This window comes from Chaetura pelagica, unplaced genomic scaffold (assembly GCF_000747805.2).
Source record: "Chaetura pelagica isolate M959 unplaced genomic scaffold, ChaPel_1.0 scaffold737, whole genome shotgun sequence".
Lineage (NCBI taxonomy): Eukaryota > Metazoa > Chordata > Aves > Apodiformes > Apodidae > Chaetura > Chaetura pelagica.
The window spans coordinates 1,097,308-1,122,740 of NW_009953813.1; the positions used below are offsets into that span (position 1 = coordinate 1,097,308).

General features: G+C 40.9%; 1 protein-coding gene across 1 annotated transcript in view; it reads left to right on the plus strand.

Moving 5' to 3' along the window:
- AGBL1 (ATP/GTP binding protein-like 1) overlaps positions 1–23,452 on the plus strand; it is a 276,400-nt gene extending 252,948 nt beyond the window's left edge. The window contains exon 23 of the mRNA XM_010001309.1: positions 23,149–23,452. Coding sequence (XP_009999611.1) covers positions 23,149–23,452 — 304 coding nt within the window. The remainder of the gene's footprint in view (positions 1–23,148) is intronic.
- Positions 23,453–25,433: the final 1,981 nt, after the last annotated feature.

The window sequence follows — 25,433 nt, forward strand, 5'->3', positions numbered from 1 at the left end:
CTGAAATTATTCAGGAATGAATCATAGGGAGGGCACAGGCAGCTCTGGAGATTCATCGAGCAAGTGAAGAACAGATAAACAGGCTTTACAGCGTGTGCATATGTAAAAATAAGGAGAAGCAAAATATTCAAAGGAGACAAAGGGCTGATGTTGACAGCTCATTCCTTCCTCAGATATTTACCTACGTGGGGCATTGTTTTAAAATTTACTGAGCACTCCTCGCTCTTGCTGATTTTACGTCCTGTGCTCAGCATTTCTAAGACGTGAGACAAATGAGAAGGGAAGTATTCAAGTCATGTACCACAGGCTCTGATAGACACAGCGGGCAAACACAGTGCTGATAGCTAGGTGACAACATTTCGGGACCAGTGCTTAACTTGCCACTGCAAGGTGATCAATTTAGCCTTTACATTCAGTGAGTTCTTGCGAGACACATCAGACTGCTTTCCACATTGTAAATGCACTATTGATTTGTCTCCTATGCTTCATAGAAATCTCTTCTACGCTCTGTTGTGGGTACATATATCATAGAGTCATCATATCATAGAATGGTTTTAGTTGAAAGGAACCTTAAAGATCATCTAGATCTGACCCTCCTGCATGAGCAGGGACACCTTCCACTTGATCAGGTTGCTCAAGGCCCCATCCAATTTGGTCTTCAACACTTCCAGGGATGGGGCCTCCACAACTTCCCTGGGCAACATGTGCCAATGTCTCACCACCCTCACACTAAAGAATTTCCTCCTAATGTCTAAGCTAAATCTTCCCTCTTGCAGTTTTATCCATTACCCCTTGTCCTCTCACTACAAGCCCTTGGAAAAAAGTCCCTCCTCAGCTTTCCTGTAGCCCCCTTTAGGCTGCTATGAGGTCTCCCTGGAGCCTTTTCCAGGCTGAACAACCCCAACTCTCCCAGCCTGTCCTCACAGGAGAGGTGCTCCAGCCCTTGCTTTATCTTCATGGCCCTTCTCTGGAGTTTCTTCATGAGCTCCATGTTCTTCTTATGTTGGAGTCTCCAGAATATTCAGAATATTCAGATAGACCTGGTGCTGAACTTTGCAGGAGTACGTGGATTTAATAGTTTAGGCTCATCTCTTTCTGCATTGACCATTTTAATACCCTTCATCGATCTCTGCTCAAAAATCTCATTGGAGTATTCCTTCTCAGCAGCATGATGCTTTGCAAAATGCAGGCCTTTTTAATGTAAGATGTGGGTGTCTAAACAGAGCTGCTAGTTCATAAAGAGATGAAGGCACTGCTACAAGATGATCAATTTATTAACTTGACTTGTGTCTACAAGGTATCTATCCTGTCCTTCCATTGATCTGAAGGGTCACTGCAAAATTTAGTTTAGACTAGATGCTTAATTCTAAGTGGCTACACTCTTTCTTACAATGTCTTAGTGCTTCATTTTGTACATGTCTTCTGGGATGGCAAGCCACAGTATTTAGCAAATTGAAGGCCAAGAACTGAGATAGTAATAGGGGGGAAAAAAAATAAAGAGAGAGAGAGCTCAGCTAAATATTCATAACCATAGTTCCACTGGGAGGAACAAATTTTGATTGGAATCTGGAGTCTGGGGAATGGTCAGGTGTTTGGGGAATTTTTTTTAATTTATTTTTTTCCCTTCCAAAATGTTTTTCCCATACCTAGAAATTTCAAGTAAATTAGAAATATTGCAGTTTTTCTGCTGTGGCTGCTTCCTTGGCTAGATATGACTGGAGTACCAAGCAGCATAACAAGTACATGATGACATATGGAAACAGTCGCACACAAATTTACTGTGCAAGAGAATCCAAATCACAGTCTTGGGCATTCATTGACTCAGCCAGGTTTGGCAAGCAGGACAGGGATTTATAAAAATAAGGTTGTGCCTTTCAATGCATTTCAGCTGATATTATGCTAAAAGAAACCTGAGGATCAGAGCAACAAGACACGCAAGACTGAAGTCTCTGAAATCCCTGCAGACCTTATTATGTGTGTAAGGAGACAGACAGCACGTACTTCTGGCTGAGGAAGCTATTGCACTTGATTTAAGGGTAATTAAAGTGTGTGAGTGACAGCAGAGATGATGTGATGCATCAGACACCTTTTCTCCATTTTGCTTCCTGCTTGGCAAACCCATCTGCATTCTGAATGAAGGATAATGTCTCGTAGCCCTATGCTTCTGCTCTCACAGGCTTTCTGTTCTGCTCTCCCTGTTCCTCCTCACAGCTCTCCTCTACTCTGCGATTTCAGGGAGAATATCTGGATTTTGCTGGTAGCTAGCTCCTTATTCCTCCCGTGGCTAAGTCAACAACAAAACATTTATTCCTATCAGTAGCTGTCTTGGTCATGCTCTTAAGTGTAAAAACTACCAGTCTAGTGGGCCATTGAGAAGACAATAGTCCCTGCACTGAAAGATTGTTAGCTGCTGTCTATCCCTCTAGTGCAAATGAATGCAAAAGGGAAGAGATGCTGAACCTGTTGGCATTTGATATCAGTCCATGTCTCATTTTGATTCTGGTAAGCCAACCAATTCGAGATGAGAATTCATTGTGAATATTCAATTCTGGACATGAATGAGAATGCAGTTGTACACACAGTACTTGCAACAGAATCAGAGAATCATAGAATCATTTAGGTTGGAGAAAACCTTTAAGAACATCAAGTCCAACCTTTAACCATACTCTACCATGTTTACCTGTAAACCACTATCCCCAGGCGCCATATCTAGATGACTTTTAAAGACATCCAGGGATGGTGACTCAACGACATTCCTGAGAAGCATGTTCCAGTGTCTGACAACCCTTTCAGTGAAAAAGTTCTTCCTAATGTCTAGTCTAAACCTTCCCTGGTGCAGCTTGAGGCCATTCCCTCTTGTTCTACCACCGGTAACTTTTGAGAAGGCTTTACAGAAGTCCAGGTAGACAACATCCACTGCCTTTCCCTCATCCACCAGGCAAGTCATCTTGTCATAGAGGAAGATCAGGTTTGTCAAGCAGGACACAGCCTGGATCTGATGGCTGACCAATGTGTGACAAACAGGGACAGGAAGGCCTTCTCTTACATTAACACAAGCTGTTCCATCCATGCTGCTGGACATTGGGTCCCAAGTGCTCAAAAAACTGTTGTCTAAGCCTCATTTCTAAAAGATGTATCTTGAGTATCTTGTAAGGGAGTTGAAGGCCAACCATGATTGCAAATAGATGTATTTATATCTAAGTAGAGAGGCAGAGAATGCTCACAGTGTTGATACTTGTTCACATTATTCCATCTGCCTAATAGCAGAGTGAAATTACTGGCAGACTTGAGTTCACTGCAAGTGAAAACAAAAAGCTCAAGGCATTGAGCCTGTGACAGCTATTTGCCTTCTTTGACTGCACCTCTAGGTTGAGCTAAATCAAACTGAAAGTAATCATGGACTCGATGGTATGTCTCTGTGGGCAGCAGTTCACCAAAGGGAGAGAGGGCAACAGTTCAGGTACCTTAAAAAGAAAGTGTTTCTTTCACTGATTGCTTATTAAAAAGGATGTGAGCCAGAGAGCTACATGGGGGAAGCATGGGTGATGATAGCCTTTGGGGGTTTTCAGCCTTTTGATTTAGAAATTGAGAATTCAAGCTGTGGAAAGGGTATCATTTAGATCAGATTGTTTATGAGTGAACAATATTGCTGAACTAACTGGTAAATAAACAGCTATTCTGGAGTTAGTGTCTGCAGGGAAAGAAACGTCTGGTCCTTCCTCTGATAAATGTCACTCCAGTAATATTGCTTTTGTCTCCTGGTTCTGGAAGTAGACCTGAGGTGTGTAGGTTAAAGGAAGATTTGGAAGGAAACTGAGAGTTAGAGCTGGGATCTATATTCTTTGACATGCCAGATCATGCCAGATCAGGTTGATTACTGTCATATCAGAAAATCAATCTGTTCTGTTCTTTTTCACTCCTACCTGGTTAAGAATATTTCTGAGACCAGTTATTCAGGGAGGGAAAAAAATGTCTGAAGATGGATGGGGGCATAAGAGGAGTGAATACAGCTTATAACACAGCAGTCATGGTGAAATTGCCAGTAACCAAACAGATTTGTTTAATTAGTTTTAGATAATATGGACTTGTTATTATTTATTTATTTTATTATATTACGTTGTGCTCATATTCACTCCTGGGAACCCCACACGGGGACATAAAGATTCTATCCTTTGCTGTGTATCTTTTTGGCATGTTGCTAGCATTCAGTCTCTCCTTCATCAGATGCCCTGGTCCTCCCAGCAGCAATTTCCCATGATAAAGCCTTCACGGCTCACCTCCCTTGAGTAACAGAAATGTAGCAAGGGTCTGGTCTGAGGTATTTAACAGAGGCTCAATACTTGTAGAGGAGGGAGGGGTGCTCATACGAAGCTGTAATGACTTGCTGTCAGGGAGATGCATGGTGTCCTTTCAGCAACTGAACAAAAACAGATGAGGGTGATGGTGGTATTTCTCCAGTCCCTTAATTAGAGCTATGTGATAGCAGAGGTACAAATGGAGATGTTTTCCATCATCTCTGGTGAGGAGGGAGGTAGGGCAGGGAAGCTGGTTTGCTTTTGTCAGCCCCAGGCATCCTTTGCACTGTGATGTATGTTCATCTCATTTTTATCACCCTCCCTTTAGCTGTTTATTTATTCTTTTGTTTCTTCCTGCATTCCTCTTCCTTACTTAGCACCTTCAGATTCCTAACAGGAACATAGTTTCCATTCAAATAACTGGAACCTCCTTTTCTTTCATAACAGACTTCCTTAACCCAGTTGTTCAGAACTGCAGTAAACTTTAAGGACCATCTGTAAGGTTGCTATGTATAGGTAGCTCAGTGCTGCAAATAAAGAGAACTGACACACAGTCAAGTTAGTGAATATTTATAAGAAGCTGAAAACAAAGCTCAAGAATTGTATTCCCAGCTCTGGACTCTCACCTGCAGGTACTGTTTAGGTAAGTGAGCTCTTTCGCTCCATGTGTACAACAATGTGTCAGCACAACCATGATGCAGTAAAGAGAGATCTAGGCTTTAGAAAATATAATCATATCAAAGGCAGGAAGGACAGCTTTATTTCTAGCCCAAATATGACATTTTATAAAGGGGAAAATATACCTTTCCAAGTTCCTGTAAGAGGAAAAGAGCCACCCAGTTCCCTTCATTTTCCTGCCCCTCACACCTTTTTTCTCAGATCTTGTTATAACAGCATCAGCTGCATCTCCCTCTCCCCACACACAGCTTCAAAACAGCAGCTCCTTGTAGCTGATCGCACTGGGGGAGCACGAGGGAGTCTCAGACCTTGTACCCACGACATCTCTGCTGGGAAGTCCAAGGAAATGTGAAGTCCCAGTGCTAAATTCAGAGGTTTTGGCAGGTAGACAGCAACAACAGGAGGTGGAAACAGACAGCTGTGCAGGGGAGGAAATGGTGATATAAATACATGTTTAATTGCAGTTTAATTACAATTACTTAGTAGGCAAAGTTTCTTTAAATGCAGTGTAATTAGAGTGAGACCTTGATTTAATCACAATCTTATCAAATGCTGTTACTACGATTTTCCTTTGCTTCCTCCTCCTCTATCTCCTCTTACATTCCCTCTCATGAACTTGCCCAAGAAAATTAAAAGCTAAGGCTTGAAGTAAGCAGAAGTTATCTACCTTGGAAAATTTTCAGTTTCCTGAAAATTCAATTGCCAGGTGGCTACCGGCCCAGAATTTTCTCCCTGGAAATTGTGAAACCCCTAGTCTGTCCTGGCAAGCCGTTATTCTTCCTTAGCAGCTAATGATAATGGATCCTCATTAGCTGGGAATGAGTTATCATGAATATAATTCATCACCGATGGCAGACCTCATAACCCATCTGCTCACAATGAGTAAATTATATGGCCCAGTCAAACGAGATGGATTGTTCTTTCTGATCTACCTTTGGAGTGTCTCCACATCCTGTTACAATCAGTATGTACTTTGTCTTCGCTCCATGATCTAGATGAACAGGAGAGACATTTGGGCAAAACCTTTGAGCAGCTGACCCCTGTTCTCATCATTCACCATTTTCCTTCTTCCACTTCTGTGTTTTCCTGTGCTTCTTGTCATGAGCCTGGGCAGGGCAGTAACCTACTTGTTTAGGATGTTAACATCAAACATCTACTGTGGACCTATTGGTATGGTCATGGCTTGCTCCTGCATGAAAACTTTCCCCACTCTAATTATAGCACTTGGCTGTCTCATAGATTTTACACATTTAAAACTCTATTAAGTAGTCTGAACCAGAAGAGGAAAGGGGAAGGATAGGTTATTTGTCTGCCTTCCTATCTGAGGACTGCCTCCTCTCACCTTCTTCCCTGAGGATTAGTCATCATGTGGCTGAAAGCCACTACTGAAAGCACAGTTATTCCCATCCTCCTCTATGAAGAAACTGAGGCACAAATTAGTAGTCTACATGTGGCAGACTGTGGTGGGATGGGAAATATGCATAGCAGTTTGCCAAAATACATGGAAAACTGGTGTTCAGACTGGGGTAAGAGTCTCTAAAAGAGCAGGGATTCGAATATTCTTATTTGATCTGCTACTTGAATCTCTCTTCATGTAGCTTGTACATTGCTTTGAATTGAAACAAATTTGAATATTTCTACTTGCCTCTGTGAAATACATGTTACATCACATATTTGCACTCTGATATTATCTCCAACATTTCTTAGTGAAATCTTACGACCTGCTTCAAAGACAGGTAGTGTAAACTCCAAGGCATATCAGGTATTTTGGTGCAGAGGAGAGGTGTCCAGTCCGCCACATGCCAGCCCTTAGCAGGCAATTCAAATTCCTATCACTGTCTCAGCTGACAGCTACCACTAGGGTCCAAATATCTTTGCTTCCACTTGGGGATTTCCTATTCCTGCTCTTGGACAGTTCTGGAGAAGGTCTCCAGAGGTTATTTACTCTCTGGGTGAGATCTCATGCCCCTCTGAAGTCCATAAACAGCTGCTTAGTTTGCTGACTTCACTCCTTCCATGTCAGTATCAGTTAACTCTTGTTGCTTTACTTTGTACCTGTCTCAGTTGTTTGGTTTTGTTTTGTTTGTTTGTTTTCTCCCAGTAGCTCTAAACAAAGGAACTATACCTGCAAAACTGTAAAGCTATTCATTAACTAATGCATATTTTATTCTGCTGTTGAACCATACTGGCTCTGCCTAAAGGAAAATAATGAACTCCTGGGGCATTTTCTCAGGGAACCAAAACCAGACACATGGAAGGTTTTCCCTCTCTCTTTTTCTGTTATAGGTTGCTTTGCTTTATTTCTTTTTCTTTCCCTTCCCTCCTTTCTTTGAGATCTTCCTGACATTTTACCAGACTCTGATCACTTCAAGGTGATCTGACCACCTTTTGTACTGTTGTTGTTATGATTCATTTGGGTGAGAAAGAAGTAGGAAGAAAAAAAGCAATAAGATGTTTTGGTTTTTACTGTCCTTCCTCTCCTGCCCCTGAGAGCATTCCCTTCTCCGTCTCATGGAGGCCGTTCTCTTGGTGGGGAGGAGATCTCTTCCCATTGTAGGCTTTTTTAAAACTGAGGGTCACTGAGTCCTGTGAAGTGGGTAAACAGACTCTGAAACCCATTTAACCTGTTGTGCTGGGCCTTGCATTTCAGATCACAATAAATGACACAGACCCAAATGGATTTCCCCCCTGCTTTTGGCAGTAAATTTGTAATAGAAAGAGGCTTTCACTTGTTATCCTGAGAATGTCAAGTGGGCAAAAGAAGGGGCAAACTTAGAGGAATGGATGCAACAGATTTGGGAAAGGAAGAGAGGAGAGAAGGGAGAAGAAAAAGAGAACAGGAAAGGAGAACAGGAGGAGATCAGGGAGGCAATTGTCACTGCAACGTCTTTGTTTAAAGATGAGTTTCTAAGACAACAGCAGCTTAGTTCAGCTCCCTGCTCTCGCAGCAGGGAACAGTTCACACCGCAGGGAAGCACATAAGCCTAAGGGAAAGAGTCTTTGACCCAAAGATACTTACACTCTTCCAGACCTTATTTCTTACATCTAGCCTTTCCATCAAAATAAATAAATTAATCAGTGATTTGTGAGCCAAATTTGGCAAAAAAAGGAAACAGTGTTTTTGATCTAAAATCCACAATTACATTCCAGTGCTGTGTGTGACTGAGAGAAAGGGATAGAGAGTCACTAGAGAGAGACAGATACCATTGACTAGATAAAGAGATGGCGTGGAGAGATATAGCAAGTGCTTCAGAGAGGTGGTGAGCCAAGAGTCTTTGACCCAAAAGTACTTACACTCTTCCAGACCTTATTTCTTACATCTAGCCTTTCCATCAAAATAAATAAATTAATCAGTGATTTGTGAGCCAAATTTGGCAAAAAAAGGAAACAGTGTTTTTGATCTAAAATCCACAATTACATTCCAGTGCTGTGTGTGACTGAGAGAAAGGGATAGAGAGTCACTAGAGAGAGACAGATACCATTGACTAGATAAAGAGATGGCGTGGAGAGATATAGCAAGTGCTTCAGAGAGGTGGTGAGCCATAGATGTAGTGGATATATGGATAAAATTAAAGAGATAGATACCATGGATACACATGAGAAGATGCCTTGGACAGACATCCTGTGAATAGATGTTGCAGGAAGAAGGATATTGTTAGATAGACAAACACTGTCTGGGAAAAATGGATGAGGCAACAAGTAATACTGCAGCTAGACACATAAAGATTGACCCTGTTGATAAATAAGTCCTATAAATAAATACTACAGAAAGATATTTCAGTAGCCTGCCATCTATGAATATTTGAAACACACATCTAAGAAACTGCATAGCACCTCATCCAAAATAAACATAACCAAGCAGCTACTAGATATGTATGTGTACGCTCATACTGTTTAAACATTAAAGAGATGTTGGCAGCTGCAGCAAAACCAGCGATTTATCACCTGATTCAAAGCTCATTTCACCATAATGGACATATCATTGGTGATCTGGCAACAGCATGGCAGAAAAGGCCAGGCCAGCAGGTATACAATGAAATGCTGAAGCACTGGATAAGTGAATGGGAAAATATAGTGTTTGGATTTCAGAATTCAAAATAGGCCACCATCTGAGTATGAGCTTCCGATCTTGTGTTCAGGCTTACTAATGCATGACATATTTCAAAATCATTCCCACCACTCTGTTGTACTATCCCAAGCCTGACCTTCTGGGTTTGTCTGTCCAGTGCTGCTGTGCTAACCCCATAGGCCCCAGTTGGGAGCTCCATTCTCAGCTTTCTTCAGCTACCTTATGGACTTGGTTCATTTTCTCTGTGACCCGAACATCCCTAGTTTGCAGATCCACAGCAACAGAAACACAAGCACATTAACCTCATGTCTTTTACAGCACCTCCTCCCCACTTCAATTAGTGTTTTAAAACTATCCTCACCACAAACTGTTTGGTTTCAATTCCTGCTATCACAGGCATTATGCTAGGTATATGTTTTATAAATTGTTCAATCTAATGCACACTCATAAAGTGTCACAGAAAGAACCCCCCAGACTGTCTTTTAGCTTGCTAAGGATGCTGCCTTCAGGGCCCAAATACTAGTTTGTGGGGAGAAAAGGAGATTATATATCTTTTTAATTCTTTCAAACACCAAATTAAATTTGAAATTAGCATTGAACTCTACTATCCATTTCCAGTAATGATGCTTAATGATATTGTCGGGGAATCAAGTGCTTTATATGGTAGGTGTCAATTGAGTCTTGTTCAGGAAGTTATCCAAGGGCTCTTGGGTACAACACGCTGGGAAAGTGATTAAAACACTGTCAGGTTAAGTAAGAATAGTATTTTTGGTTTTCCCCTCTGCCCTTCATTTCAATCTTTACCAGCAGCCAGTTTCTATCTCCAAGGATATATCTTGTATAATAATGTCTTGTTATCTGTGGATATTTTCCAGTACAGCAAAGATATCTAAATTCAAAGTCTCCAACAGAGGAAATTGATAGGTCTGAGTTTAAGGAGCGTTAGGATAATGCATCTCAAAGGAAACTCTCTATATGAAGTGAAATGTTAGGCATTTCCTGACTATAGGGAGTAGCACAGGAGAAGGGTATGCCAAGCTTCTGAGGGGGCAGACCTTGAAACAACAGGGGAATAGACAGCTCAGGAAATTTTCTTCTTCCCTGACTGTCTCTCCACGGACTCCTCTTGTATTGGAAATATCTAGAACACCAGAAGAAGGTGGAAAAATCATCTCTCTGAAGCCAGAACTATTGGTTTGTGGTGACTGACTTTGCTCCTCTGTCATCACAGATCTTTGAACATATATTGTACCCATTTTGCTTAATGAATTCACCCTCAGCAGCCTAGGTTTGTGTGACCCCAATTGTGTGAGTGTATTTAATTCTAGGCTTTTTTTTCCTCCTAAACTCATATGAGAGAGTTACCAAAAGTACACGTACATCTCAGTAGGGCAACCTTGCAGGATATATGCTGTCTTTCACAGATGCCTGTTGCTAGGAATATAGCTGAGAAAGGTTGCCTAAGCTATACGTTGGACCTACAGCCTCCCTAACCTTGCTCTGCCATTTCCCAAGCCCCTGCTTTCCCAGAACTACACAAGCGTGCACAACTCCTCCAGCAGTGCCTGGAATTTGCACCATGCCTTGTCATAGTGCCCAGTGTCATGGAGCAAGTGTGTAAGGCTGATGCAAAAAGCACTATAGGCTCTCAATGCTGTTGTAATTATGATTATCAAATGCACAGAAATTCTTACTCACTAGCAAACTAACAAATAATCTATTGAGAATTAGGGATCTGGACCTTGTACCTTTGCCAAGTTTTGACACAAGGGCATATGTCTTATATCTTGCATTCCTTAAAATTGTTCCACTAGCTGTTCACTGAATTTGGAATTCTTTGCTTCCTGTTTTAAAAATGACAATATTTAAAGCAGTGTTGTTCCCTGCAGAAATGCTTGCAAAATTAGTGGTGAGTGGTGCTGTTCAGGTGCTTAGCTGCTCAGCTGGGACAGGCCAGGGCAGCTCCATACACTTCAGCAGATCTTTCTCTGATAAATCATCAGGCAGCTTCCCTTGCTCTCAGCAAGCATTGTGGTGTGTTTCAGGCTGCAAAGCTTGTATGTAAAATAAATGCATTGTTATTTAAAAGTGATTCATATTGTAGAGAAGCCCAGAAAGGTAAGCTGATTGGTGGGTAAGCAATGGTGTGTAATAGCCCTGAGAAAACTGCTGTATAATAACAGCTCTGATTCCTTGCAGGGTAGAACTGTATAATGTTGCCATCCTTCCTGTACCTTTCATGTGTACAGCACTTCATACACACTAAGTGTATTGCTTTATCATCCAGACTGATATCTGCTCTGATACTCCCTGGCTTTGCTAGTCTGCTTGTGAGAAGTATGAAGTTTTCAAACAAAGTTTTAGGCTTAAGGTAACATCAAAATTATAGATTTCTGAAATTGCCTTGGCTGTGTTTCTTGATAGGCTGCTTTTTGAGCTAAGCTGATAACCCATCTTGCCTCAGTGATGTTTTTTTTTCCTTGATAGTGAATTGCCTGTATCATGCACCATTAAATCTGACACAGTTTATCTGCAGGTTGGCTGTGCAGAAAAGGAGGAAGTCCAGCATAAGCCTGGCAAACTCAGGCTAAAATCAGTGGCAGTCTGATTTGGCTGCACCTGCTCTACCATGCTATTATCCCCACCATACTTAGAGCCTGAGTTCTTCAGCAACATACAGTGTTTTTTAAGGGCTTGTGTGTTACTGACTCTAGAAATGTTATAAGGGGTCTACTCCTGTAAAGGTGGTCCAGCAAAAAAGATCTGTAGAGAAAATTATATTGTCGTGATTTGATAGAGAAGAGGGAAAAAGAAAAGAGATTCTGTCACAGCTTACAGCACTCAGGAACCCTGTATGTATTCATGAATAAAACCTTCCCAAATGCATTCCCTCTTTAAAGTATGTATGTATATTCTGGCACTTAGATTTGTACTGTTTGTACTGGCAAATGTAATTTTTGTGGGCTTTTTCAATGCCTTCGGGAACAATTCAAGAGCCAGAACAACTCACGATCTGGTCTTTTCCTGGTGTTTCTGTTCCTGGAAGACAGAACCCACCATGAGAAGAGCAGATGTCCCTTTATTTTGGTGCAATAAGCAGCTTCCTGGAGCAAAGAGACAAAATGAAGAGCTAGGAAAACAAATACAAAGTCAAATGCCAGGAAATACAAGGTTTCCAGACTAATGAGGTTTTCAGGTCCAGTGGAACTAGCATACACAAGTTCTCAACCTGTCTTTCCTCAAGGTAGATGGCTGGCTTTCTCTATTAGGCTAGTTGGGCAGCTTATAATCAGAGACCAGACTGGGCACAGAAAATCTGGCAGCTCATGACAGTTTTTTTTCCCATCTGAATAATCACCCTTCACTTTTATATCTTCACTTGTTTTCAGTACTGCAAGAATTACAACATTTCTCTTTGAAATATGACCTGCCAGGTAATCCTTGGTATTACTGAGCACTTCTCTCTCCTCCTGATGTCAGCAGGAGTCCTACATCTTCATCATTCCTCCGGCTAAACTCTACATTCCTGTCTGGCAGGAAGATGAACACTCACTTCTTTCCCTAATGGATCCGGAAACTTGCTGTTTTCTTTACTGGAGTGCTGGTTTGCTGAGAGGAGGTTTTGAACCAGACCCACTAAGGTTATTAAGCACCTATTTTCTTACTGCTTTCAGCAGAGAGAAAGGCATTTACATAGAAGAAGCAATTAATAGCTTGGCATCCTCATTCAGCAATAGACAGATGGTGGAGGGCTTCAGGCTCACCCTGGCTCTGGCACCAGGCTATAACCTTGCCATTCAGGTAGCATGATGGAGCTTTCTGTGTCCATGTTATAGGGAATTGGGACAAAGAGAGAAAAGCAGTTTGCCTGCAGTGACTGCAAGCCCACTCAGTGCAGAATCTGTATCTTTAAAACACAAGTGTTTTAACCTCATGATTCAGTTTTCCCTTGATGCACAGTCTGATATATCTTTTCAGTCACTTACTCTGCACAGAAGAACTGACCTTTTATCATTTTTGGTTCTGAGTCAGAGAGTGATGTTAAATGCTTAGGGTGGTTTTTTACAAAGATTGTTTTGCTGCTCTGCAAGCTGTGTTCTAATTTGCCCCATCTATCCAAATACATGTTTTATTGAGATTAAATAATATTTTGTCAGTTTATGTTGCTTTATTTTTCACTCAGAATATGCTTGCTTTTGTGATGTGTAAATATTCTTGTAAGATTTTTACTGGGAATTTATCTATGCCTATAGAAATACACACATACATTCACATGCAGAAAAAGTAAGAAAATATAATTGCAACTTTCAGGTAAAAACACATAGAACATTTTGGCAGGCATTTGAAAAGTGATTTTTATAAAGTATTCAAGAAATATTCCTGTTAACAGAGATTTCAAGAATTGTTCCCTGCTGGGATTTGATAGATGCTACAAACTACATCTGGTTTCATTTGAAAGCAGCATCTCTCTGCTATGCAGCTGAAACATTATTAAAAACCTGCACCAGGAACACAGAAAGTATTAGGAGACATATTGTACAACAAAGAGCAATGGCAGCTCTTCTATATTCTGTACTACATTCTTTTTGCAAGACGATGCAGTCTCCTTTAGATCACAGCACATGGTGGTTGTTTTTACTCTTTCTTCTGTTTACTGGGAGTCATATGTTCCTGGCGAGTAGGTCCTTCTGGCACGAAGAATCCCTTTAAAACCTGTTTGAGTTCTGATGTAGGATGAAGGTGGTGCTTCATGTTTGTGTCAGCCCTCCATGCCTACTGTTTTTCTAGTGTGCTAAATCACTAAAATTCATCCTTGCAATTCCTGACAGGCAAATTTTAGGAGGCAGGGAGAGCATAATGAAATATTTGCTATTCTTCATGGAACATCTGGCAGGGCTTTGGCAAGATCAAGGATTTAGCAAGAGTTGCCACTTACATTCTGCAGCTGACAATTTTTGTTGTCCTTAATGGAGTCCAAAGCATATGCAAATCAGCTGCGTAATGAGTGAGGTTAAGCAAGGTTTTGGATTTGGTTCCATATGGTGTTAAAAACGTAATTGATCAGAATGTTTTGAAATTTATTGAACACCAGTGTTCAGATTTGTTTTATCTGAATCTCATTATGTCTGACAAAAGATTTAGGATGAGGGCGGAGGATGGAGTTTTAACCTGGATCTATTATCAGTTATCTCTGATCACACACACTTCATCAGATGTTTCTGCTACGAGGCCCACTTCCATTTGCTTTAAGGGCCAGACAGATTTCTTTGACCTTGCCTTCTCTGTGTTTTTTTTCTTATGGGTACACACACACAAAGTCTCCCTCTCCTAATTATGTTATCAACTGCACACACATGCTCCACAGGAAAGGATGAGAGAACAAAATTTATGTATTAGCCTCAGAAATTGTTACACTACAGGAAGTTTCTGAGATTAGTTATGATGAGCATCCCTGGCATGAGATGCATAACTTTTGGGGGGATTATGATTTTGCAGATTTGTGTGTATTCATTCCAAGAAATCTATGAAAACACAGGACCTTCTAGAAATTAAGTTACTTTGAGAGGTGACCGTATTGCCTTATGTCCATCAGCTGGAACCTCTTAGGCTTCGGTGCTTTGTCATCATGTTGGCCTTAAATTGTTTTCAGTGTGCTCCAGAAACTCTTTTCTGTGATTCTGAAGCTAAGATTTGCCTGAAGGCTTTCCTTAAAAGCAGAATTTAGTGGTAAACCAGCTGTTGAACCCCCACATGGTGCCATAGTGTCTCCCCTCTCTGGACATTCTGGAACCAAAATAATTCTTTTTACCAGAGCTCAGTACTTTTAGTCCTGGTCATTGCCTACCCATTTGAAGACACTATGAAAGAAAAAAGAGCTATGCAGAATGGTTTCTAAAGTAGTCATTCGATACTTTAAAGGTACAGGAATGAATCAAGCTCATGTGGAATAGGAATATGTCTGTATTTCCCTACTGAGAATCCAAGATCTAACATTTGCCACACAGTCTTCCTCTTAGCTTCTAGTTTAATCTCTCAAATAGATTAACACTTTGTTTTAGACAACCATTTCTGCTTGCCTGTTGACTGTCCTAATATAGATGAGGTCCTACCCAGATGGTCTAGTCCCCTTTCAGGTGACGTGTTGCTTTGTCAACACTCTCCTGAAGACTTGTGTAAGAGAACTGGTTTGCCCTGGTCAGTAGCCAGCTTTTTCCCTGAGGTTGCTTCCACCTGAATGCAAAGTTCAGTGATGCTATCTGTCAGCAGGCTGTAGGAGGATCTCCTGAGACCTCCTTTGGCTTGTAATGAAAATTGTGCTCTGAATACAGAGCAAACCAGGTAATTTTTGTGGATGTGTTGGTGTCTGGTTGTATGCATATATACATACATGTGTATGTTGTTTATCTGTTTGTAAGGAAAGATAGATAAGGGATGGTTGTCTACTTTTTGTGCTTATAGACATATTCATATATGCAAACACACATATACACATTTATTCTCTGAAACATCAGAGATATTATCAGCTAAAAATAAATTTTCAGAAAGAAAAGGTAGCAACAAAGAACTTCCTTTCTCCTCTGAAGGGCATAGTGATTTGAATTTAATCATTTACAGTAGTTATTAGTTCAGGTATTTAGATGTCTATCATCTGGTGTGCAAGCAAATATTTGCATGCATATTTATTTTCCCAAAAAAAATACCCTGTACATAAAACAGACATGTAACTAAAGCACAGTCTAAATGTGTCTTGACCATCTTAAAACATTTTGCTTTCAAAACCCCAAATCCTTCAAGTCACTTAGAGAGAACTAAGGGATATATACAAATGGAACTTGGACTTTTGAAATTAAATTTACAGAACCAATTACAAAACTTGGATAAAGTCAGTGGAACTGTATGAAATAGCACCAAGGGAAACAGGAACCCAGGAGAACCTGCATGCCTTTACATTATTTATCCTCAGCAGAACAATTTTTCAGCATCCAAGCCAAAATCTTTCAGCATTTCTTTCCCCTCCACAGTGCCAGTGTCTCAATTACTGGAAGAACCCAAAAACAATTACAAGGATTTCAATAATCTCCCTGTATTATTTTGGCTGAACTGCTCAGTATCATCAATAACATGATTATCATTTTCAGAAGAAATTGCATGAGGTAGAGACACTGTGAGAAATGCTCCCAAACATTTTCAAAATCATGTTTTCAGCAACTCTTACATTATTCAGTGTCTTAATGAGTTCCAGTAGTCTCAGTAAATACCTTCCCATACAGAGGGACTTGACTGCTCATATTTCTCAGGAAGCTTAAGCAGTAGAAAACCAAATTGTTAGCTGGTCTGGAAATGTTTCTTTTGATTCTTAAACTCCATGTGAAATCCAAGCCACTGAGAGTGCTGCCTGGTGGGTGGATATTATCCCATCTATTTTAGCTCATCCATCTTTTATTTCCTGTGTTTATCTGGGGTCTGCACCAACTGTCATAGCTTCATTTCGTGGCTGACTTGTATCTGTTCAAGTCAGTGGGTTTTATTAATGCTTACAAGCCTACAGCTATGAGAGTGCTAAAGATGCCATGTTAGTTCTGCCCTGATATATAGATTGGTTCCCCATTAGGAAGAAATTCATGATTGTTCATAAGACTGAATCCACAGCCTCTGTCTTCTCACCAGCTTTTCCATCCTGCAAGTCTAAAGACCAGCCCATGTGAATTTTACTGGTTAGCATTAGAAACATGCCTGGATTTTAACTGAAATATCTAGAATCCAGGAAAGTCATGTAATGTCAAGCTAGTACCCTTCAAATGGAAGAAAAGTGCCTGTTTGTCCTCTGTACAAACTCGTCTTTCTCAGAAAGATCAAAGTTCTACCAACGACAAGGTTCTTCATATTCATACAAGGCTTCTCAGCTTCCCAGGCTTGTGTAATGAGAGGTGTGCACTCAACATCTCTTCTGCCCTTACAGCAGTCACCAGCCATCTTCTCACCAATAAGGAGAATGGAAACAGTAATTCCTGAGAAGACTACGAGAGCTTGTGCTAGATGCAAGAAAAATGCTGCCCAGGGCTAAATTGTTGCAAGCCTGAATGAACGTTAGGGGACAGTATTGGCCAGGAGTCAGCCAATTCCTTGCTCTTCATCCCCTCCCTTTCTTTACAAGGCATCTTCCCTCCTTTCTAAATGATAAAGCTCCTCTTGCTCCTTACTTATCTAACTGGTGCAAGAGACATTCATTTTTTAATCTGGCCAAATCAATTATAAGTATTACAGCCTACAATTACCCTGGGAACTTCTGTAAAACTAATTAGTATGAGTCTTAGCAATGAATTACGCCTTTCTTTTGGCTATTTGCAGCAGGCAGAAAAACAAAACCCAAACAATCTACACTCAAAACAAGATCACACATCTCTAAGGCATATCAAACAGAATTCAAAGCAGTGCTTTATAACGTTCAGATTTGTCAAGAGAGGATGGGCCATGGTGGCCTGAAAGCCAGAGCACCTGCCATTGCCTTGGGCTTAGCATGCATTTTCTGAGGAGACTTTGTAAGATGTAAAAGTCCTCAGCAGAGACCCTTTAGAAAGGAAAATCTCATGGAAGCTTATGAAGTTGGTATAATTTCCTTTGCAGCAACAGAGGAGGTGAATGTAATGGTTCTTTAAGCTGAAGCCATCTAGCATCAGTACAGAGCTGATTCCTTCCCTTGGCGAGGTGAGGAACTAAGCAGAGCCTTGTCTGTCTATTCTCAGGCAAAAAGGGAAGCCAGGGGGCTGCCTGGAGAGCTCCTGAATTGAAGAGATGAAATTGGAAAGTAATTACAAGATGTGCACCACACCTTGTAGCAAGTGAATCAAGACACAAAGGGCAGACTAAAGCCCTTCTTTATTGGCATCTTGTTGCTGTAATGTATTTCTTACAGGTGTAATTACCTAAAAGCATCATAGTTGTTTCATTTATGACCTAAAATACTACTTTATGAAGCTATTAAAGGTAGAATTGTACTCTGGGATAACTGCAAATGCATCTGTTTAAGATTAATTTTAGATTCATTGCTAATCTTCAGAAGCAGTGTTCCTCTAAAATACTCTTAATAAAACATAAAGATTCCTTAAAAGCAAAACTGTGCAACTCACACCTTTTCAGATTCCATGACAGAGGTGGAATTATAAAATAAAATTAAAATAAAATAAAATAAAATAAAATAAAATAAAATAAAATAAAGAAGAATGGAAAGACAATCCCAATTCAATGGAGAGAGAGCAGGAGAGTTTACTTACCAGCATGTATGTAATTGTTCATGCAGCTGGTACAACTTTGTTGGAAAAGAATGAACTGTTTCCCTTCTGCACAAGTGATAACTTGGTCAGGGAGCTTCCTGAGTTCTTCAAACCCTGCTTGAGTGAGAAAAAGCACACCCTCCTTTCAGATGAATGCTGCAGTTGCTGAAAACTTGGCCTGTATGGGTCAGACTTTTTTTTTTTTTTTTTCTGTTTTCTCTTCACAAATGGAAATATCTGGTATCTTCAAAAAATTCAAGAAAGCCATTTTCTGCCTTATTTCAATCTATGAACTATATCAGAGACGTGCTTTACTCCTTATGCACAGCCACTTCCCTGCATTGGGCAGCTTCTAAAGGATAGGGGCATATCATGATGGAGAGAAATTTTAGGGAAAGGAGAAAATAGGGTTACAGACTGGGTGATTATGCAGCTACTGGGATGTTATTTTTCACTGCAGAGAGAAGATGAAGACATGTTTGTTTGTTTGGTGATACATTCTTCATAGGGAGTCTTTGGTATGTCCATGACCTGCCATGGTTCCCAGACTTAGCATTTTCCTCCCTTTTATGTGAAGCATTTAACCCCTCACTTCCTGGCTTTTCTCTTGCAAGACTGAAGCAAATTTCTCAAGAGTGAGAGGAGCAATATGAATCAAAACAAATGCTCCATTTCCTTCTCTAATACACCTGTCAAGTGAAGGTCAAGCAGCAACCCTGAACAATAAGTACAGATTCCCTAAGAAGGACATTTGTCAGTTCCTGTTCTTTCCAGCAGAAAAAAAATGAAACACATTCTATTTTGAACCAGTCAGTACACTATACAGAGAGTGAGTGACCTGCCACACAAGCTAAATCTGAGTGAAAAGTCCTAAGAAATTACTTAGGACATCTCTAGTTTTTCTCTATGCCCTGGAAGTGTATGTAGAAGTGAAGGAGAATTATTTAGAGAGAGTCATTCCCATGTCCAGCAGGCAGCTATAGAATCTATCATAGCTATGAACTGTCCTATGTGCAATTCAGCATGACAGGTGACCTGCAAGGTTTCTGTCCAGCTGTGACCTAGCAGGTAGACTGTCTTAAAATGAGGAGTTTGCAGGAAGCACCCGAAAGAAGTGTTTTCCAGTCATACCTGCCAGCTCCAGTCATGTTGACCCATGAGGAGGGACTGGGCTCCCTTCTCCTTCTCATCATGTTAAGCCAGTAAAAAACCGAGAATCATTCTATAGGGTACCAAATATTTCTTGTTTTCCAAAACCAAGCAAACAAACACACCCACATACGAAAGGAGAACTAATTAAGATCAAGTCATATCTCAATAATTATGCAAATTAAAAATCAAAACAAAGAAATTCTATTTATCACATCATAAAGTTGCAAATTGCTGTTGGGACTCCCATCGGCTGGAATAGATGAGAGCTCCAAGGCTGTAGGTTTTGAATTAGTAGATCAACCAACATGTGTACAGGTTTTCCTGTGATAGCTGGGGGGCTGTTGGCAGATGTATCACCAGCCTTTCCTTCCCCTCATCTGTACTGAGTTCAGGTTCATGGATATTTGTAGGTTATATTTGTTTTGGAGCTCTCTAATGTTAAGTCATTGGTTTTCTTCATTGTTTATGTTCTGTAAGACAACATTCTTTGATAAATCTCTTTCACATCCCTTGGGATATTTTTATTTGTTTGGTTTTGGTTTGTTTGTGGGTTTTGTTGGTGGAGGGAATTCTTTTGCAGCTTTAACCTGTCTCTAGCAAAAAACTCCTTAACTTTTTGTTAGAAAAGAAAGGCATACCTTCTGCAATGGTGTGCACTAGTCTTGGTGTTGACATTTCTGCACATTCCATGTTTCACCACTTGCATTCTCTCCTAAAGGAGCAGCTCTTTGTGATGTGGAGAAGCAGCATGTAATGATTTTCAGTTTCTTTTTTGGGACTCTAGCTGCCCCCCAGCACGCTGTGTGCTGCCATCTCCCCAGTTTCTTTTTTGGGACTCTAGCTGGCCCCCCAGCACGCTGTGTGCTGCCATCTCCCCTCTTTCAGAAGAGCCTCTAACCTACTGGTTTGAATTAGTCCATTTGTATTGCTTTGTTACACATTTTAAAGCTTTCCACAGCAGAAAGTGAATTATTGGGAAGGAAGGTAGACATAACTGGTTTGTAGGGCTTGGTAGTGTGATAAAGAGCCTTTCAACTTTTATGTCACCAGCGTGATTACAGCCTGCATTGGCAGCTAGAGGAAACTGGTACCATCTATTTGCTGTTTGGTAGCTCTTTCCATGATTCATGGTGGTAGCACAGATCCAGTAGGTATCAGTCCATATTGGAGAAACCACTACTAAGACCAGTGCTACTTGGCTTGCTTGTTCACTGTCACAGCAAAGGAGAAAAGGGTAGAACAAACCATGAACTAAGTCCTCTTTCCCAACCTCTAAACATGGTCTAGGCACATCCTCACTTGTAGAGAACCTCTCCCTGAAATGTATCTGCCCAAGTATTGGATTGGCAGGGTCTTGATGTTTCATCTACTATGTATGTAGGACACATGACGGTGCCCATCTTGGAAGGGAGAGATTCTGAAGTCCATTATAAAGGTTTTATGCATAAATACTTGCTTCATAAAGACTGTCCCTTCAGTTATGAAAGTTAGTAAATGGTAGGCTTGTGTGTTTTTCTTCTTGGTTCTATTGTTTCCTTCCAGATTTCCCTTCCATAGTAAGGCACTTTTTGTGCTGGAAGTATTTTTTCCCTTTTTGTCAGAAATCCAGTTCTAAAATAATTTAAATTATGAAAAAATTCAGAAGATTCTCTCTTTTCTGGTTTCCAAGCTTAAAGTAATAATAGGGATTTATTATTTTTTTAAATTGTTATCCTGTTCATGCAAATGTTTGATCTTCAGTTGCTGTGTTGCAAACTGAATCATTCCCTCTGTCAAACTCCAGTGAGCTGGGTGGCAGATATGCTCTGTCCCAATGGCATTAGCAGCTTCTCCCAAACATACGAGTGCAATATTTAAAATAGATACTCTTTGGTTCTTTTGGATTGCAAAGCTGCAAGAGCAGAGCTTATAAATGAAATATCTAGTTCCCCTGAGTTTAGTCAGCTTTGAACATGATCATAGGTACTCGGTGTTACGGTAATTTATGCCATGCCTGCATATGAAAAAAAGAAATAAATAAAACCCACTGATCAGACTCAGTAAAGACTGTATTTGTTAGTTTTTGTGCTGGGAGGATTGTCCTGGTTGGTTTGTTTTGTTTCTAGTCACATACTCAATTTCAGAATGAGTTCTTCCTGACCCAGATTTCTGAGCAGACTGAAGTGGAGCCAGAAACTGTAAAAGTGCATAATTATTCTTGTATTTATTTTTAAGCTGTACAGCTCTATTAAGCTTTCAGAGAATCCTTTATACCCAGCCTTTGAAGTACACTAAGCTAGAGATCAGCCAGAGAAGTGGGTTGACACTGCTTGTTTCTGCTTGCAGGGTAGTCTGTATACACTTAAGATCTGGAGTCTCAAAGCTAGGAAAATCTTATGCCTTTTTTGGAGTGCAGAAGAGAGAAGGGATCAATACATCCAAAAGCAGTACTTCACACCCTTGGTATGTTCTGAAACCTCAGATACTGGCTCTGCTGTGAAACAGCTGAGAGCTGGAAGATTACTCTGGGTACTGACATGTAAATGAGCAGACCACACATTAAAGCTGTGTATGCTCCATCTGCCAAGTCATTCATTCTTCCCAACTTGAGACAAATTAGAAACTCTGGCCCAGTGGTGAAAGATTATTATTTGTTTCCCACTCCCCCAAAGCAATACATTCCCCTGCTTTGAGTCTGATGGAAAACATTGACCTGGAGTTGTAAAGCTCAGTATCTCTCCTCCTGATTCGTCCAGATTCTGACCCAGGCAGCACTGAAACCACAAGCTTCTTTCTGGTCTCAAAAAAATTACCTGGCTGCCTTCTTGGGCTAAGGGCCAAATAGGAATTTGGCAGCTAAGTAGGAGGAAGACTCTATCCCTTAAAGCCTTTGAATCTAGTGCTTACAATTCTGCCATAAATATTGCATTAGACTAACCAAATACAGTGTGCAAAGTGGACATGTAAGGTAAGCCCATGATCATTCCTGTAAGTATTGTAACCTGCCCTTCTGAGATCCATATGATGTAGCTGTGACATCCATTTAGAGTCTCTCCTTAGCCGTTCAGACTTGCCTCTGAACTTTTGGCCGTTCCTTGGGAAGTTGTGCTGTCAAACCCTTTTCAGGCTCCTTCCAAAACACAAGCGCTCCTGGTGTTTCTGCCCTCCTTGGAGCCAGTGTTCTTGAAGACCCGAGTGCCTCCAGTCTTTGTACTGCCTCTTGTTAGCAATACTTGGAGCTTGCATGGAACAGGAGGAAAAGATGCCAAAGCACTTCAACCACCCAGATTAATTAGACCTTACATTAAATGTAGAACTACAGCGAGGGGGATAATGATTAAACCAACAACCTTCTGGAATCAGAATACTTCCTCCTCTACTGTGTTTCAGCTTCTATAACTTTGTGAATGCCTGAAGGCAAGAATGGGGTTGTCTGTATATAAAGCACTCAGTTTCTGTATAAGCAATAGCAATAATAGTGGTAACAATAATCGTTTCTCCTGTGAGGTAGGGAAGTATCACTCTTTATTTTACAGATGGTGAAACAGAAACAAAGACACACAGGATCTTGCTTAGCATTATCTCATGCGTTATAAGCAGAGCCAGGATTGAACCCTTGATACACATTTCCCTGTTACTTGCTCTTACTCCTAGAGAACACACCATCCTTTGATGACGACCAATCTCTCTGATTTTTCTGCAGAAGCTGCAGCAACAGCAACCTGGAGACTGATGATGAACCTCCATGTGGGGAAGAAATTGATTATAATACTGACAGTTGCTCTGATGGCGAAGGGGACTTGGAGCTAGACCAAGAGATCCAGGAGTGCCTCTCATGGGTGGAAGGAGAGGTAGAAGATGAAGGAGTGGCAACGGAACAGACATGCAGCTCCAAGGCTCCCAGGGGGCTCTACATTTCCAGCCAACCAGCATCTGACAATAGATCTCACCCTCTGCGCTCAACAGCACTTGGGGTGTACAGTGGGTTCAAGAGTAGCCCTGCTTGAAGAAGGCTTTGACTTGCAGAGCAGTAGGCAAATGGGTTATTGCTCCTGTTTGCCAGCTTCAGCATCCTTCCCAGATGTATTGCTCCAGTTCTGAATAGGAAGTTGATTGTACGTTTGTGTAATTTGTATACAAGGCAGAGCAAGGGGCCACCAGCCCAGATTGAACTATGTGAGAACATCACCCATTCCTAAATATAATACCCCATTTCATGGCTGCCTCTAATGTGTGGTTTCATACAGATTGACCTGAGGAATGTTATTCTAAGATCAAGGAACCAGAGATGATTCTCCTTTCCTTTAAGGATCTTATCATGGGAACTAGCCTTTGCCTGGAAGAGTGACAATTACTGATGCTCTTGGCTAGAGCTCTCCATTGCCACTAATTTCACTTGAGCTGTAGAGCATGTGTCTGATTTCTGTCTGAACAGAATTTTTAGTGTTCAACAGGTTGGGTCAGGCTGTGCATGCTTGTGAGCTGGTCATGTCTCAGCAACAGTGTGAGAAACCCAATGTGGAAGGATACAAAGAGGTCCTCTGGAAACCTGGGCTAAATACACCACTTTGCTGCATTGGAACAAACTAGTCCAGCATAATCTCAGTTGAGTCACTTCATGCTTGATATGATAAGCCCAAATGTAGAATTGGTTTAAAAGATGCTGTGAAATTACATTTTCTCTGTGAGACATCCTTCCAGCTACAAGAATGCAGATACAACAGTTCATCCTGGGGAACTAGAGCTACTATTTAATGCTATTGGGAGTGAGAGCGATTTGGAGCATTTTAAGGAGATAAAACTTGTTCTCTTGAGGTAGCCAGGGGTCACCTGATATTTTGTCAATAAATTAGTGATGGTGGCAAGACACAATAGTGAATTTAGCCCAAGCATCCGTCCTGTGGCTTATTCTTTTTTGCTAGTTTTATTATGATACCACTAAGGAAACCTAGTTGATGGAACAGGACCCGATTGTGCCAGACAGTAATATAGTAGAAGACCTTGGTAGAATATATGTAGGACATGTTCTACCAGTGACTCCCATAACGGAGCCTGAACAGCTTCTCCTTTGATCCCCAAATAGAAAAACACTAGATTTCTCCTAAAATTGCCTCAAACATCCTGATTCCTGAGAATCCAAAACAGACTGAGAACCCACATGTGTGCCTTACTTCCCTAAAGCACGAAGCCCACATCGTTGCATTTCACACCTCATATTGCCTGAGCTTCTCCTGTGACTCAAACTCTGCTGCTGCAAATGAGGAATTGCCCTGAATCCAAATGGAACTAATTGCATGATAAAAGAGGCTCCCAACTCTGACATTACTTTATGAGCTTCAAGGAGAAGGATGAATGCATAGTGTGTTGTAGCGTTACAGCCTATAAGACCTCCATTAGCAGTGATTAGTATTATTACTAATATCAATCAAAAGCACCATGTCATCCTCTCATGCTCTCATCTTTATGCTGTTTGTGGAGATAATTCCTGATGTAGAATGAGGTTTTCCCTGATGCATTTCTGAACACCTTTCCCCAGACTACCTAGTCATATTTTCCAGCAGGAGCTTAGCCTGGTCTTTGGAAAAATGGCTTCATCCTGTCCTGCTGGATTTTCAGTATCCAGGAGTTTGAGAGTCTTTACCAGCACATAAGAGTTCCCTGTGTCTGTAACCCTTGCTTTATGATTTTGCTCAGGAGACTGGTAGCTTGGGTCCTTAGAAGCTGAACTTAGACTAAGCTAATTCATTAGGTATGGTGTGGGTCTTTGTAAAAATGCCCTGCTCTGCTTACATTACTGTGCAGCTCGTTGCACACAGTCCTGAATTTTCATAAGAGGTTGGTTCACAGGAATGAACATAAAAGAGGTAAAACAGGTGTTCCCATTATAACAGTTTGTATAGCATTGCTTCAAAGCTTCTTAATAAAAAACAATACACGTGCATAACAAACTTTGAGAGCCAACATCCTTATGGATAACAAAACCTCACA